At 42.2% G+C, this 16,429-nt stretch overlaps 3 protein-coding genes across 3 annotated transcripts; 2 read left to right on the top strand and 1 right to left on the bottom strand.

Moving 5' to 3' along the window:
- The first annotated feature begins 847 nt into the window (after positions 1 to 847).
- Positions 848 to 2,392, top strand: LOC133848381 (uncharacterized). Its single transcript, XM_062283924.1, has 3 exons — positions 848 to 1,004; positions 1,098 to 1,157; positions 1,221 to 2,392. The coding sequence occupies exons 1-3, from the start codon at positions 975 to 977 to the stop codon at positions 1,725 to 1,727; spliced, it is 597 nt and encodes a 198-aa protein (XP_062139908.1). The 5' UTR covers positions 848 to 974; the 3' UTR covers positions 1,728 to 2,392.
- Positions 2,393 to 2,436: 44 nt separating this feature from the next.
- On the bottom strand, positions 2,437 to 10,916 carry LOC133848370 (uncharacterized). The gene is made up of 6 exons (XM_062283905.1): positions 7,578 to 10,916; positions 6,456 to 6,894; positions 5,869 to 6,395; positions 3,096 to 3,457; positions 2,838 to 3,027; positions 2,437 to 2,765 (listed from the first exon to the last, which is right to left on the bottom strand). The coding sequence occupies exons 1-6, from the start codon at positions 10,339 to 10,341 to the stop codon at positions 2,602 to 2,604; spliced, it is 4,446 nt and encodes a 1,481-aa protein (XP_062139889.1). The 5' UTR covers positions 10,342 to 10,916; the 3' UTR covers positions 2,437 to 2,601.
- Positions 3,539 to 5,504, top strand: LOC133848374 (uncharacterized). Its single transcript, XM_062283914.1, has 2 exons — positions 3,539 to 4,757; positions 4,820 to 5,504. The coding sequence occupies exons 1-2, from the start codon at positions 3,652 to 3,654 to the stop codon at positions 5,376 to 5,378; spliced, it is 1,665 nt and encodes a 554-aa protein (XP_062139898.1). The 5' UTR covers positions 3,539 to 3,651; the 3' UTR covers positions 5,379 to 5,504.
- Positions 10,917 to 16,429: the final 5,513 nt, after the last annotated feature.

Raw genomic sequence — 16,429 nt, 5'->3', positions numbered from 1 at the left:
ATCTCACTGACTGCCGGCCGTTAACAGCGCTAAACTATCGGTGTGGTGAGTAACGGGCGAAATTTTAACTCAAAATGGCACTTTTAATGCTCAATTGAACTTTTAACTCGATAATTGCGCTCGAAACATTATTGTAATGTTAAAACAGAGAGTAGTTATGCAAACGTTCGTTTTAATTATAGTCAAAAAGACAACTATTTGTAACAATTGGTATTTTCATTTGAAATATTAAATGATAAAATTATTTAAACTGCTAAAAACAATAATTTTGTATTAAAAACGTTTATTTAATAATGCCGCGAGTTTGAATTTAACATGAGGATAACATATCGATAACTCCAAAACTATTTCTGTCCGTCGGACGATTTCATTACAATCAATGGATTTTGATGCAAAATAAAAACGATTTTTGAACATAAATAAAAAAGACAATAAAAATAAAAAATACCACACTGCATCGGCACAATAAAAAATAAGAAAATACTGCAATGTAGTAGAAGTGTCTTCTGGTATTTTCCGAACTTTAACAGTTGACCAATGTTTGCTTCACCTCTCTATTCGCATGTAAAAACTTCTATTGCTCTATTTTTAATCTTTGTATTTCTGAAGAACGTTGTTTTCATTGCCGATCATATTTCATCAGTAAGCGAAAGGCAAAAACATTAAAAATATATGATTATATACTTGGCAAACATTTACAAATATACAAATATTATTTATATACTCGTCGTTTTGATAATGTTCCAAAATGAAACGGCATGACCAAATCTGTTAGTTAAAAACAAAAATTCGGAGTTTCTTTATTATATTGATTAAAATCGATGTTAACAGAAATGACGAAATTATCGATGCGGCGATAGTTTCAACGATGTTTCTCCCATCTCTACGAGACACGCACACTAGCAAAAAAAAAAACCTAACATAAAAAACCTATCGCCCTCTCACAAAAAATTAAAAAAAAGCCCGCGGATATTATGCACCACAATATTCCTGAGGATGACGACGTAAGTGACAATGAAGAGTCTAAATTACTTCATTTGCTAGAATTTAGCGCTATAAATAAGGTGTTATTATTACAAATTATATAAATGTTGCAGCTAAACCGTAATCATATTTTCTTGACGCCTAACGGCGACTATAGCCGCCATTTGATTCGGGTAAGAAATCGCCTTAACCCTCTCTCGCTCTATGAATCTCACTAAATTATATTTGTTAAACAGCTGTGCGAACGATGCGTGCAACATGAGAAGAAAGTGCTGTTGCTGACACAACGGAAAATGTCGAGCATTTTTCTTGAGAAACCGCGTTCGCTGCAACAACTGCAGCATTGGCTGCACATCACATTCAAGGACATTGAGAGCGCCCCGCGTCGCCTTATCGAGCTCGTCGATTGTGCGCCGCGTCCCCATTTGATTGTCTTCGACATGCATTCGATAATCACCGAACTTATCTGTCGACCCGTGTTGCAGCAATGTTCACGTGAAACGCTGGTGCGTCTCATTGCCAAATGTGCCGCCGCCTTTTGTAACTACCGCGAAATGTTGCGCATGTCTGCCAAGCCGGAGCAACATCGTTTGGACACCATTGTCATTATGCCCAGCGAAACATATCCATTGTCGGCAGCGCAATTCAAGCTGCTGATTGGCCTCTATTTCTATGGCAACAAGTTGTTCACCAATTTCACGGAGCTCGCAGAACGCATTCGAGTCTCGCAAGGATTGCGTTAAGTGCCGTGTCCATTAACTGCTAGTTGCACCTAAACTAGCATTGCAAATATGGATATAAAAAGAAAAAAAGAATGTTCCTCACATAAATTTCACTTGGATATAGAAATTTATGTTGCAATTTGTGGCAAACTTTTGTAAAATATTTAATTTTCTTGCAACTTATTGATGCAAATGTTTATGTTGAAGTTAGATGAAAAGTTTTGTAAACCTCACTCAGTTGCAACTCTTTGATATAGAAATGTATACTACCAACTCTTGTAAAAGAAATACTTTAATTCTTTGATATTAACATTAATATTGTTGCTATTTGTAGCAAGCATTTATGTTTCCATCAGTTGGAACTTAATTGAGTTGCAAAAACTAGACTTGCATGGCATCCATGCTATAAATATTTAACTTTCCATCATTTTTTTCTTTATGTTAAATGTAATTAAAACGAAATCTCTGAAAGTTGTGTTATAAATTAATATTTATTAATTGCTAGTTACACACATACGTTTATAAATATTAAGACTAAACAATGTATTGTATAAATTAAGGACTGTAAAAAAAAACAAAAAAATATCCTATGTACTATGTAATATATAATGCGCCATTAAAAAGGAACTAATGTTTGAGTTGTTGTAGCGCCCAAAATGGAAATATACCTCGTTGAATACACTTAACTTTCACATTGTTCACTTAGGGGCATATCACTTAACGGCCACAAAAAAAATAAACTAAAATAAATATTCTCTTCGATGAATTTAAGGTCTTCTCGCTTAGCGGCCTGTTTTATTTATATTTTGGGTGCTAGTTGAGGCCGTTAAGCGAGATAGTGTTTATCATTGGTGCAATCCAATGAAAAATGTTTTCATAAGCGAGATATTGGGCCTTAGATATAGTCTAACATGCCCTTAATTATCTCAAAGGCGTCGCGGGCCGTCGGCTCGATGGCACTGCTGGGCAGTAAATAGCCGTGCACGCCGTTATCGGCCAGCTGCAGGGTATAGCTAAAAGGTATGCCAATCTCATAGGCAGCAAAGGCATCCGCACAGCCTGCAAATATCAAAGGCATTTTTATTTACTATATATATAAAGTAAAGTAAATGAAAGTGGTTTGAAATTTACCCGAACGCTGCTCAATTAAATCGTTGGCCGAATCCACTTTATAACGCGACTTGCTGCCCTTTTTGCGCAATCCATCGACACCCACCATGGCCACGTCGAGAAAATCATCCAGACGCTCCGCATTAAAGGTGGAGTTCGCTTTCACGGGATACGAGACCACTTGACCATACGCCTGCAGTGATACAAAGAGCTGCAAAGGAGCAAAGTGATGATAAAAGCTGCTAGTAGGAGACTGGAGGATGTTTAAATAGACCTCACCTTGATTTGGGTGCGATAATCCATGAGGAACTCGGACACTGCTTTCGTTTCGGGCTCAGAGAAGGGCGCCGGACCGGCATAGAACTCGTTGCAGGGTCCCTTCGAGCTGCCTCGCTTGCCCCACTGATGCATCCAATTGCGATCCAAATCTACACCGTAACAGACCTTTTCCTTGGCCTGCTTTTGTTGCAGCCACGTCATCGCTGTATCCAACAGTCCGCCACTTGGCTTGGCCACGTGCTGCGATCGCGACTTCTTCCAGAATCGATCGTACTCGTGACTATAGACATAGCCATCCGGATTGAGCACTGGCATTATGTACCACGTCGTGTTGCGTATGAACTCATGCTCCACATCGGTCTCTGCAATTGGATTTATGAATCTTTACAGGCCATCTTATACATTTCACATTCTTAATTTGCTTCATCCATGTAGGCCATTGGGAATAGTTTTTCCACAGCAACTTTCGACAGCTAACTCTACACTCCAAATTTTGTATAAAATAGAATTCAGCTCTGGACGAGAAGAGTTCTCTGGGGGTCAAGAGCGTAGCGCAATGTCGGCTGCCAAATGCATTTGCATGGGTCCAGGATCAGCGCCGCCTTTGAGCATGGGTATGACATCCAGACAATTCACCCAGCCGCCGTGTCCATGTATCAAATGCAAGGAACGGGCACGGGAACAGCACGAAGCGCGCGTCCAAGCAATTGCACAGAGCAACTTGGGCATTTGTGGCCAGACTGCCAAAACCCCATGCGGACCGGGAATGGGAGCGGCCAAGGGAATGGGCATGGGACCAGTAGGCAATTCAGGGAAGTGTGGGCGACCAGAAATGGGACCAAGGATGGGACCGGGAATGGGACCAAGGATGGGACCGGGAATGGGACCAGGAATGGGACCAGGAATGGGAGTCGGAAAAGCACCAGGAATGGGATCCTGCAAGGGAATTTGCATGGTACCTAGCAGTAAACCCGGAACTAGAACGGGTCCGGACATGGGCCCTATCGTGGGAGCTTGCAATAGACCGGGACGTGGTATGGGACCAGGCATGGGACCGGCAATGGGACCTGACGGTCACACAAATTCTGACATGGAAGCAATTAATCGCAGTCCAACAAAACAAGGCTGCAGTCCTCAAAAGGTCACTAAAAATGACGTCCAGTCCAACGATCCTAAATGCCAATGTCTGGGTGCACAATTGGACGCTGAACGTGAGGCTTCTAGCCAAGATTCGACTGAGAGTCCAACAGGTCTTATCTTTGGTGGTGCGGTGACGCAGCGTAAATCGAGTATAACCCAAGGTGGCTATCGGCAAATAATATTTCCACACTCGGGTTGCGCGGCCAAGGATTACGATGAATTGGACGATGATGACAATATGTTAATGGCAAATGTGGATCTAGGACGGGATACGTTCGGTTTGCCGGTGATACTGCAGGGTAATGCGGGCATCTTGAATACGGGTGGCTTCTGTCGCGACACGATGCTCTGCGATGAATTCTGTGGCATTGGTCGCGGTTGCAGTGCCGGTTGCAATAAGGGCTCTACAGTGGCAGCAACAACAACAGCAGCGGGTCAACAAACGGCGGGAATTCGTATCTGCAGCAACGAGTACATCAATACTATACTGACCTTTCTCATGGAGGTACTGGGCATACTGGTGTAAGTACAACTTCTAGATATATCGCATTCCTATTTGAATTTCTTTCCCATTCGGTTTGCAGCTTCTTTGCCGTTTGCACCATCACCTTTTGGATTACGTTGGGCTATTACATTGTACAGTTGCTGATCGAACTAAAGAACGCGAATCGCAATGTGCATGTGGCGGTTGGCACCGTTCTCAGTTTGCTGATCCTCGCCTTTGCCGTCACATTGGTCACGCACAGCGAGGGCACGTGCCGACATCGTGCCATCGCCATACGCAAAGGCATCGAATCCTCGGGCTCCACTTCGACCTCCAGCTGTAGCAAGTGCAACAAAGCAGTCACAGCCGCCGCTAAAAGAGCGTGCGCTCACAAATGCAAAACGTCTGCGAAGCCAAAACTAAAAGCCACCACAAGCAAACCGTCGAGTGGCAAATCCTGTGCAGCTAAACTGGGCATGACATCCAAGTCGAAACCCAAAGCCAAGCCTCAAAAGCCCAAGCGCGTCTATAGCGATTGTCAGGGTCGCGCCATTTTCGATAGATCGAGACGCAATTCGATTCTCATCGAGATGAAACAACCCCCAACCTGGCTCATCTGGCTGCGGGACAGCGCTCATGAGTTCTTCCATAGACAGTAAACCGTCATCTGCACCTTTATTTTATTCTTCTGATTTCGCAATCAGTGTCAAATTCAAAGTCGAAGCCATGAACAGGGCATATAAAATCAAGTTGTGGAAAAGTCAACTCAACAAAAATATCAAAAGGCTTTAGTTTACTTTAAGATATTTTCCTTCAAAGGTTTAACTACTACGAAATTTCCATCGAAGGTTTACTCTTCAGGATTTACCTTGCAGGAATTTATGAATGGTTTGATAAAGCAACTTTCCATGGATTTATCCTCCAAAATATTCTTGGCTGTTAGATCTCCGATCACAAAGACTTTCTGTGAATGCTTTCCCTACAAAAGTTTATCCTATGTATATTGTCATAGTCCATGGTCTCCCTATTCTTGGAGCTTTCCCCGAAGAATTCTGTTCCTGTATTTTTTGCACCTTCTCTTGAAGCTCCTCCCTCAATGAGTTCAGTTCTTGTTCCACTATATTACTGAATCGTTAGATGAATACTCACTGTTGGTGCGCATCATTCGCAACAGCTCGCCAATCATCCACGTAGCCGATGCTGGTCCAATCCACGCCAGACCCTGCGAACCCGCTTCTATGAACACCGCATTCGCCTGTCCTGAACGACGCTTGTGCTTCGGTCGTTTATAACTGGCGGCAGCTGCCGCAGTGGCTGCAGCCGCAGTCTGTTTTGACTCAATCTTGACCACGATGAGCGGACGACCCTCGTAGGAGCGTCCGATGTGGATCAGCTCTAGGAGTTGAGCATGTCGCATGCGCATTGTTTCGAGATACTTCAATATGTCATCATGCTCATGGTATTTATTCCAACTCATAGCAGGCGCTGTCACTGGATGCTTGGTGGGTCGCCGCTTGGCTGGAGGTGTTGTATACAAATACTGTTCCTTGGTGCGCTCATAGGCAATGGCTTTGCCCACATCAAAGATGAGCACCTCGTGGGCAATGTTCTCAAAATTGAGCGTGCCCTGAAAGTCCACTAGCATCTTGGGTGGCACGAGAACATCCGTCAGACCTCTGCGGGAAGGCAGGAAGAGTAAGGTTTCCTGGCCCTTTCGCGGGGGAGTCGTAACTCACCTGAGACTGGGACCCTTGAGCCACTGCATCTTGTTGCCATCCTCGCCCTTTTTGAACTCCTCTAGGGCACGAACCTGTGCTTCATCCTGCGGCTTCAGTCGCCAGATTTGATATTTCTCGTAGCTAATACGACGCGGCACATCGGGCTGTGGGGTCGTGGTGCTTGTGGCACGCGGCACTAGCGCTTGCAGTAATGGATTGTGCGTGGTACTTGTTGTTGCTGCTGTCCCGACGCCGCCGCCGCCGCCGGTGGCATTCGCAATGTGATGGGCAAGAATGCCAATCCAGTTTTGGGGATTTCGCAGCGGATCCACAATGGTTAAGATGGGCATTTGCGGCATCGTTGTCGTTGTCGATGTGGTGCTCGTTGTGGACGTTGTTGTCTTGCGGCGACGTGCCTTCGGCTTCGCAGTGCCTTCAAACCAGCTGGAAAACCACTCTTAAGATTTGAGTGGAGAGCAATAAAGAGAGAGAGAGAGCGAGAGAGAGAGAAAGAGCACATTAAAAGCGTGTTAATCGTAGGCTCTTCAGGCCCAAGTCTGGTTAGCTGCTCGCACTCACTGTGCAGAAAGCGTGGCGCCCCTTAAGCGACTGTCTGAGACAGAGACGGGGGACACTTTTAACTCCCGATGGGGCATTTGCTACCGTTAGAGCACTGCGGAGGGGGTCAGTGGGTCGCAGCGCAATTACCTGCTTAGTTGGCCAGCCTGTGTGTGCCATTTGAGTTGATTTGGCTTTTATGGGTTCAATTGACCGTGAGCGTGCTCGACTTGCAGTTACTCTATGTAGTAACTTCTGCTCAATAAGCTGTGCTTAAACTTTTCACCTTTGATTTAGCATTAACAAAGAAGTGTAATAGCTTTGTAAGATTTAAAGTGGATTACGTAAAGTATACTGGTCTTGTCTGCCCATTTTTAAATATTCTATACTCGGATTAAACCTATTCTGAAACTCCCCAATCATCGTGTTTCCTGCAAGCGAGAATTTTCATTCTGTTGTGGAACACATCTTCAATTTCTTACTCTGACAGTTCTGAATTGTGTAGGGTATTTGCACAGTCTATCACATTGCTCTCACCAGCAGCTTAGCACTTTATCCATTTCACATTTGAACGGTACTCACTGTCATAGTCATCCTCCTCGCTGGATGCTTGCGTTGTTGTTTTGCCAAAACCAAACCAAGACTCCAGCCAACCGCTTGGCTCTGACGGTGGCGCCTCCAAAGGTGCCGGCGCAGCTGCCGTTGGACTGGCCGTGGTGGTGCTGCCAATCTTCTTGGTGCGTCGCCCCAGGCCAAACAAGTAGCTAAACCAGCTGCTCAACGAACTGCTGTCATCCACTCTGTCGTCCTCATCCTCCTCCTCATCCTCGTCGATGGCCAGATCATTATTGCTGTGCGCGGTGCTATGGTAAAGCGTTATGGTTGGATATTTGGGTTTAGCATTCGCCTCGCCGCTCTGCTCCTCCGACTGGCCGGTGAAGCCATCAAAGATGCGCGACATTGCCACCTGCACCGGATAGAAGATCATGCGAAAGAAACTGCTAATGCCAGACTCCGAATCCGATTCGGAATCTTCGTCGTCATCATCGTCATCGTACTCATACTCTTCGGAAGCGCCCGCTGGCCGACGCTTGATGCGCTTTTTGCTGCTGCTCTGTTTGGTGTTCGAGTGCATTTCAGTTTGATCCTCTGAGGAATGTTGCTCCTGCTCCTCTGAGGATTGTTGCTCCTGTTCCTCCGAGGATGTTTTCTCTGCGCTCTGCGTGATTGGCGCGGCAGTTGTATTGGATTTACTGCTGCTGCTAATGTTGTGTTTGTTGTTGTTGCCTTGTGAGGGATCCTCCTCCTCCATAGCTCCAAAATCGGCGCCCTCCTCTGCTGAGCTGCTGTCTATCTCCTCCTGCTGTGGCTTGATCGTGCTTCCCTTACGCCTGTTCGCCAGTCGCTTGATCAACTTGATGTGCTTTTTCTCTTCCTGATCGTAGTACGCATCATCATCATTGTCCTCGTAATCTGCGCCAGTGAACAGATCAAATAAATCAAAGTCCGACTCGGCACTGTTACGTCGGGCGGTGAACTTTGACCGCAGCTTGGAGCGTTCCTCGGAATGCAGCTTAGAAGGTTCTTCGGAGTGCAGCACGGAGGGATCTTCGGAATGCAGCTTGGGAGGCTTGGCGGGCTCATCAGAAATTAGCTTAGAATGCTCCTGGAGAGGTAACTTGGAGCGTTCCTCGGAGTAAAACTTTGACTGTTCCTGGGCAGGCAGCTTGGAAGATTCCTCGGAAGGCAGCTTGAAAGGCTGTTCAGAATTTAGTTTAGTATGCTTGTAGGATTCATCGGAATGCAGCTTTGGTGGTTCCTTGGGCAACAATTTGTAGTGTTCCTCCGAGTGCAACTTAGCAGGCTCCTCGCCGATGCGAGGCACAGTGCCGTGTTCGTCCTCTTCGCTGCCTCTGTGCTTGTTGTGCAGCAGATGCACTGCAACTGGTATCCGATAACCAGACTCACCATTCTGCTGACTAAGCGTTGGCTTTGTGGGCGTCGCCTGCTGTGGCTTGCCACGTCCTACACCGCCGCCTGTTCCGCGACTGCCGCCTCCACCTCCGCTGCTCGGACGTCGCCGATTGTTGCCAGGACGCTTCTTGCCGCTGCTTATGGGTCTGGCGGCCACAGTCTCCGGCTGTGAGGCAAGCGCTCGACGCTGCCGTTGATGGGGCAACTCGAGGTAACCACTGGACACCACAAAGGGCTGCTCATTGAAGATGGTGCCGGCGGCAATCGTTGCCGTTGGCTGTGGCGGCATATGAGGCTTCTCCAGCTGCGTGGCCAGACTTAAGCTGGCTGTGGGCGGGCGACTCGTGGTGCGCTTGCCCAGCACAATTTGCGGTCCAGCTGTGGTGGAGGCGGTCAACTTGTGTCCTGGACGCCGTTTGGCGGGTTTCTTTTTCTTCTTGCGCTTGCCGCGCTTCGGCTTCGGAGTGCGACTTGGCTGACGCTGTGGACGTGCTGTGCTTGTGGGCAGCTTCAGTTGATCACTAATGTGTCCGCTGCTCACCATGACCGGCGGTGGCTTGTGCGGTGGCAACTTGTTGTTGCCCGCCGCTGTGCCGGGCGTTTTCTTCGGCTTCTGCAAGCGTATGATCTGTGGACGCGCTGTGGTCAACGTAGCGGGCTTCTTGGTAACTGAGGAAGTGGATGAGGAGATGACCGATTGACCTGGCACCGATTGAGCTGGACTGACGCACTGCTGCTCGTATTTGTGACGTAGCGCCTGCAGATCGGCATCGTATTGCTGCTTGGTCACATAGATGGCAATGCCATCGCTATCATTGCTGCCATTGGGTAACTGCGAATGCGACTTGGACACCTCGCTGATGGCATACACAATGCCTGTGGCGGGATTCGTAAAGAAGATGGGAAAGCTGGCATTGCCAGGCGATGTCGATGTCGATGTTGTTGATGTTGTTGATGTTGCTGTGGTTGCATGTTGGTGTTGATCTTGTATCTCAATCAGCTGACTCTGCACATGCGTCGTTGGTATCTCCAACTCGGGCACCGATTCAAACACAGCAAATGGCTGCTGCTGCTGTTCCTGCTCCTCCTGATCCACGTCGCTAAAGAGCTGAAAGTCCAGCTCTGATTTGTGTGGCGACAACTCGTGACGTCTCTGGAAGCGCGGCACAAAAGTTTCGCGGTGTTGCCCGTTGGCAAGAAGATCGCGTGTCCAGGTTCGCGTCTCGCGCAATAGACTGTCAAACTCCTCCGCGCTGGGATGATAGCCAAAGTCATAGCCGGCACACACGAGAGACCCAGGCGACAGACCCGATAAATTGGCCAATAGCAGGCGAAGCATTAGCAGTTTTACGACTATGTGGAAGGCAGGCATTTGCTTTTCCTTCTATTTATTTTGAATTTTTATTGTATTAAATTTGCTTTTGTTTTTGTTTTTATTTCTGCAGTTAGCTTTCGAGTAGCTGCAACTGGATTTTGAAGTTGTTTTTTTGAGGGAATTAAAACGCGTATTGCGACCGTTTGCCACCGAGTCTCGTAACGAAATGAAACAACGACCCAAAGCCGCCAAACGTATTTGGAGAAACTCAATTGAGGTTTGTTTTTTTGCTGGCCAAGACAGCGAGAGACGCCGCCCCTCGCTTGTCATACGAGAGTTTCGGCTGCTTGACTTTTGGCCGTAACGTTTCAGTGAAGATGTCGGTGCTGTGTCTTCTTCCCCGCAAAACTCCGCTAACCGAATGTTCTGGAGCTGCTTCATCGTCGTTGTCGTTGTCGTAGTCGGTTAGTTGCCCTGCGATAGTCATCGAAGCATTGCAAATTGTCGATCTAATCACGAAATGACAGCAGGCAATGCACAGTGGTTCATAATCCATACGCGATTAGAAAGTTCAGAACTCATTTTTTGTATTCGCGCCAAATGCACTGCTTGTCGTTCGTTTACTAGGCGAGACAAGCAGTGCAAAGCTATTCACATGAAAACATCAATTTGTATACAACAAACTGCTTGCTTAGTTGCCGCCGCCTAAACATCCATATATTTTTCAAACGTTCAATTAAATTTAACTATTGCCATAAAACAAATGCATTAAATGCACTGTAAATCTTACCTTGACTTCTAGATGTAAACAAAATATATTTCAGTTTATTTTTTGTTTACTTTATTACACCCCAAAATTAGCAGCACGAAAGCACAAAATTCAATTATCAAAACAGCCAAATCATGCGTTAAATAAGCTGTCAGCAAGGTGAAGTGCATGAAGATGCTAAAACTATACTATTTATGCACTTCCTGTTGTTAATAATATTACTCGCTCACAAACAGTTTAACAACTCTATCATTGTAAACAAGCGATCACGTGCAGCCAACTTCGTGTACTTCAACCAAATCCTGCCAACCCATTATGTTTTGTAAAATTGCGCATTGCGCAACCAACTTTAAGCTTATTGCTATGAAGATACGAATAGCTGCAGCCAACTTCACGTATTTCAACTGAATCCTGGAGCAGCCAACTTATCATATTTAGCTTCAAGATAAATTCACGAATTGTATGTAAAAAAAATTAAAATCCAACATAGACAAATTAACCATATTTTAACTAGTTATTAGCTACAAACAAATTCATGTGAATATACTAATGCATTGCTGATTTTACAGAGTATGTATTAGTAGTATTTTAAATGTCAATAGCAGTGATTTGAATGCGTCATGGATTTTATTGTGACAACAATTTTGCAGAAACTAGTTGGTTCCACTGTGCATAAACCATGTGTTTGCTTTTCCTGCTTGCACTTTATGGTTGTCGCTGTCACATTGTAAGTTCTAGTTTAGAAACCCGTCGCAAGGCAATGCAATGGAAAACCAAAGTCGGTCAGTTGCACAGTGGGGTGCAATAGACAAAGTGCAGCCGAGTGGAATTCACATTACAGGAAATAATGGAGTAATCAATGTAATCATTATTTACATTATTGTTGCTTAAGCAGTGATTTTCGCTTAAAATCTGATTGCCATAAATAAATCGACTACGCTTATCGACAAATTGCTCACATAGCCAGGAGGATATTCACTGTTCCACTGTGTGAGGCTTAAATACTGGTTGAAAGTGTCCACGTAATAAAATAATCAACAAACTTTTCGCATACACGCGCATCTGGAAGTAGCATCTTGATAGAGAGGCGACCGCTTATCGTATCAAAAAGAAGCCTATAACATTCGCTGACATTTCTTTCACTTTCTACACATTTATTCTGCCGTTAAGAGACGGCCGCCCTCGGTGACGGCCTTTGACTTTCGCCGTTGACGCCAGGCCCCGTTACCCGTTATCAACTTTGCCCTGTCGCCCCTCCTCTCTCTCACCGCCTCCCCCCTGGGTAAAAAGGTAAGGCACCGCCAAGGCGTAACTTGTTGCTTTAGAAAACGTCGCGCAAGAAGTTGCTGTCACCAGACGACAAACAACGACTGTAATTATAATAATAATAATAATAATAATAACAACAATAACAAGAGTATATTTAACATATGAGACGGTAAGCAGCAACAAGTTTTATTTGCTGTAATTACTCGAGCGTTACTAAAAAAACGTTTAAGCTCAAACGGCAAGTCATCGCACAAGAGAACGACGCTAGAGATGAGAGCGTGACAAACTATCGTAAAAGGATAGGGCACGAAAATTAAAGAGTTGATTTAATGGATTATATTGCCATCGATTATAATATATATATTATAAGTCATCGCACAAGAGAACGACGCTAGAGATGAGTGCGTGAAAAACTATCGTAAAAGGATAGGGCACGAAAATTAAAGAGTTGCTTTAGGGGTATTATTGATTTTAGATTTGAATTTAATATTATTTAAAATAACATCAATTATATATTATATTTTTGATTTATAAGAGAACGACGCTAGGGATGGGCGCCTGACAACGATAGGATAGACTAAGAAGAGTTGCTTTAAAGGATTACTTTTATTTTATTTGTGAATGAAATATTATTGAAAATAGCATCAATTGTATTTTAGATTTACAACTCAATGTAGAAGAGAACTACGTTAGAGATGAGTGCGTGTAAATTAATCTATCGTATATCTATCGTAACTTAATAAAAGGTTTTTGGAGGTTTCATATGTATTTTATATTTAATACAGTGCTTAGTTTAAAGCAACATTGAATCATTTTTGTAAACTTAGTCGAAAGAAAGTTGCACACCCATCTCCAGTCATAAGCAGAAGGTAGAGAGAAAAGAGAGAGAGAGAGAGAGAGAGAGAGAGAACGTGAATATGGCACGGGTGAGCAAAAGTTAATAACAACATTTCAGGTAGTCACATATCGTAACAGACAATACAACCTATAGCGAAAAGCAAGACTGTTGTTTTAATTACATGTTTTCTTTTTGATGCCGGCAATTAGAAAAAAAGGGCCACGTTGTCAACTAAAACTCTACTCTATGATTACAAGTGTTTGAGTTAAATTCGAGTATTAAGATATAACTCATATGATTATCAACTAATAACGAAAGGAAGAGAGCACGTGTCCCATATCAAATTCGGAACAAAAGTATTGAAGAATTGTTTGAGTAGACTTCTAATCACCGATCGGGAGGGAGGAAACAAACGCACATTATAGACTACATTGACAAGCCGATACTTGATAGATATTGTTTCTCAAGTAGAACTAATCACTGTGAAATAACTCTTTGTTGCTAATAACATACGAGTATATATGTATATTTTCTACTATCAATTAAAACATACAAACCTGATAAGTATGAAGCACCAAATCTATATGTTTAAGCGTATTGTAGATCTGTCTGGAAGGTAATTTCTAGTCGTATATAGTCATAGAAAACATTGTGACAATTTCACTTTCAACGTCATCACTTCATCACACTCTCTAGTTGGTTTTTCCCCTGACTGTTCCCAAGACATTCCTAAATCCTTAATGAAAAATAATCAACAAATAAAGTACAGACGTATTGCACCATTTATTAGAGTATCAATACAATAAATTTTGCGATAATGAGAAATAATTAACGACAAAAGCACTCTATGGCAACTTGCAGTACATAGTATCAATGTGGAATTCTGTTACTATGCTAAGCACATTAATATATTAAGTTCCTTTATCTGCCAATATCAACAGAAATGTTGACATGACAAAAGGAAGGCAACAAAACCGAAACTGAAGAGATTTGTTTATTAAGTTGAATTCATTTGAACTTCAAGATTAAACCATTAATCAATTTTCGACACACTTAAGTGTGTGTATCTATTGATATGCACAACAGTGTATTATTGGATCAGGGTCAAGGTTGTGCTATGATATGCGAAAAATAAAAAATGCATTAGAGTCATTGCTATAATCTTTTATTGGGCAAACACTTTGATTAGTTACGCTTTTGGAGTGAACAGAAAATACTTTAGATGTTTTACATTTCACGTTTCTAAATTGCAAATGTGTAATGAGAATTCAAAACAATTTTTAATGATCTAAAACTAGTTTCATTTATTCATGTAACTGATTTAATAAATTGAGCGCGATTAAAAAAAGTAATCGTAATTTTTGATTACAATGTAATAAGCTATTATAGAATTCTTTTAAAGACTTGCCCAAAAAAAGTTAAGATCAGGGACAATGAAGGGAAAAGGCAGAGCCACAATTTGTCTATTCACTCTCAATTAATCTAGAAAACGCGACTCTTAAGTGCCAATGTCTGTTTGCATGCAATTCTCGAAGAGGCAAAAGTCGGCTTTTGCTTTAAAAATAAAATAAAATAGATATGAAATTAAATAGTTCATTAAAAGGTCCGTCTATTGTTCAACATAACAACAAAGAAGCGCCCCATATTGACGTAACGAATTCAAAATACCCTGCGTCAAGTAACGTTCTCTTAAAAAAAACAAGAAACAAATAAAAAAATAGAAAATTTCATTTTGGTTTTTGTTTTTGTTGTTTATCAATTGCCTTTGGGCGAATCGATTATTTGTCTTCCACATACTTTGCGAGTGATTGAAGTGTTGCCAATGTGTTCACTAGGGGATGGCATGGCTACGTAATACCCTGTAAAAATAAAAAAAAAATTAAAATTAATTAAAATGAAAACTGAAATTGATTTGAAATTAGTTTCTGATTTTTAATATAAGACACAATTTTTTTTTAGTAGTGAGTAAAATTAGTTACGCACATTCTAAAAATTAAAAAAAAAACATAAATTAGTTTAACATTTTTATAAATTGAAAAAATTAATTTTTTACATTTTTTAATAATTTGGAATCTTTGGTATTTGATATTTTCCATTGTTTATTTTTGTATTAACTTATATTACTTAAATACTTACACGTTTTCAAATAAGAATCTTTTTTTTAGTCTCAAGACTTCTTCATTAAATATGATATATTATTATCTATATGAAATGAATAAAGAAATTTCCTAATTTTAATTCATAAATAATTCATAATGTTTAATATATTTCCTATAGTATTGACTAATTGAAATTCCCTGTTGATTATTTCTGTGTGAAGTAAAACACTATTTTTTTAAACAATCATTTATTTTATTTGAAAATATTGAATTAAACTTAGTTGTGTACATTTTCAAATAAGACTCTTTTTTAGTATCAGGACTTTTTCATTATGTCTGATATAATATATATGTATTTACAATATGTATTTTGTGGCTATTATAATCTGTATGAAATGAAGAAGAAATAAACAAATTTCGAGAAATTATATATAATTTTGCATATACATTTCCTATAGTAATTGAAATTCGCTGTTGTTTATGCTTGTATCGTTTTTATAGCCCACAATACCCCGCATATTTAGTGCGCAGCTGATGCGGTGCCCTGGCGATGCGATGAACTTGGCATCAGCTGAGTGACAACCTGTTGGACAGCCGCTCAATTGGACGGCACGGAACGTTCGTTGTGGCGACAGCGCCACAGTGTCGAGTAGGCGGGTGGCATGTGGCGGGGTGGCGACTGCCACACACACATTGAAATACGAACAACAACAACAAAAAATAAACAAGTAAGAAAGTTACAGTCGAGTGTGCTCGACTGTGAGATACCCGCTACCCAATTTGAATAACAGAAATGTATTTTGCGGTATTTTTCTCAAAATATACCGAAAATACTAAAAATATACCAAATGGTATGTTTGGTATATCGATATAGTACACCATTCAAAATATACCATAGACGGCACAATGGACCAGATTGTCGGCCAAAGCAACTAAGAGCCCTAGTAAGTAGATGTTTTTGCCCATACAAAAGTATTTCTTTAATAACTTCGACAATTTTTATCTGATCGCAAATTTTTTAGGAATCATAACTACTATAGTTATTATTGTCTATACCAAAATTCGCAGCTGCAGCTCTAAAGTTACGCTTGTTATTCGATTTTTTTGATTTGCGGGGGCGGAAGGAAACGTGGCAAAAATTTGAAACAAACTTGATCTGCGTGCAAACAT

This window comes from Drosophila sulfurigaster, chromosome X (assembly GCF_023558435.1).
Source record: "Drosophila sulfurigaster albostrigata strain 15112-1811.04 chromosome X, ASM2355843v2, whole genome shotgun sequence".
Taxonomy (NCBI): Eukaryota; Metazoa; Arthropoda; class Insecta; order Diptera; family Drosophilidae; genus Drosophila; species Drosophila sulfurigaster.
Note: the sequence above shows the minus strand (reverse complement) of the source record. Positions and strands in the feature narration are given on the sequence as shown.

What these genes read in the sequence shown, in the direction of transcription:
- LOC133848370 (XM_062283905.1), bottom strand. Translation starts at nt 10,341, where the DNA reads ATGCCTGCCTTCCACATAGTCGTAAAACTGCTAATGCTTCGCCTGCTA. An exon ending in CGAGGAGGATGACTATGACA is followed by an intron (nt 6,895 to 7,577) that starts GTGAGTACCGTT and finishes TCAAATCTTAAG; the next exon opens with AGTGGTTTTCCAGCTGGTTT. An exon ending in CTCAAGGGTCCCAGTCTCAG is followed by an intron (nt 6,396 to 6,455) that starts GTGAGTTACGAC and finishes GCCTTCCCGCAG; the next exon opens with AGGTCTGACGGATGTTCTCG.
- LOC133848374 (XM_062283914.1), top strand. Translation starts at nt 3,652, where the DNA reads ATGTCGGCTGCCAAATGCATTTGCATGGGTCCAGGATCAGCGCCGCCT. An exon ending in GAGGTACTGGGCATACTGGT is followed by an intron (nt 4,758 to 4,819) that starts GTAAGTACAACT and finishes TTCGGTTTGCAG; the next exon opens with CTTCTTTGCCGTTTGCACCA.
- LOC133848381 (XM_062283924.1), top strand. Translation starts at nt 975, where the DNA reads ATGCACCACAATATTCCTGAGGATGACGAC. An exon ending in ATATTCCTGAGGATGACGAC is followed by an intron (nt 1,005 to 1,097) that starts GTAAGTGACAAT and finishes TAAATGTTGCAG; the next exon opens with CTAAACCGTAATCATATTTT. An exon ending in ATAGCCGCCATTTGATTCGG is followed by an intron (nt 1,158 to 1,220) that starts GTAAGAAATCGC and finishes TTTGTTAAACAG; the next exon opens with CTGTGCGAACGATGCGTGCA.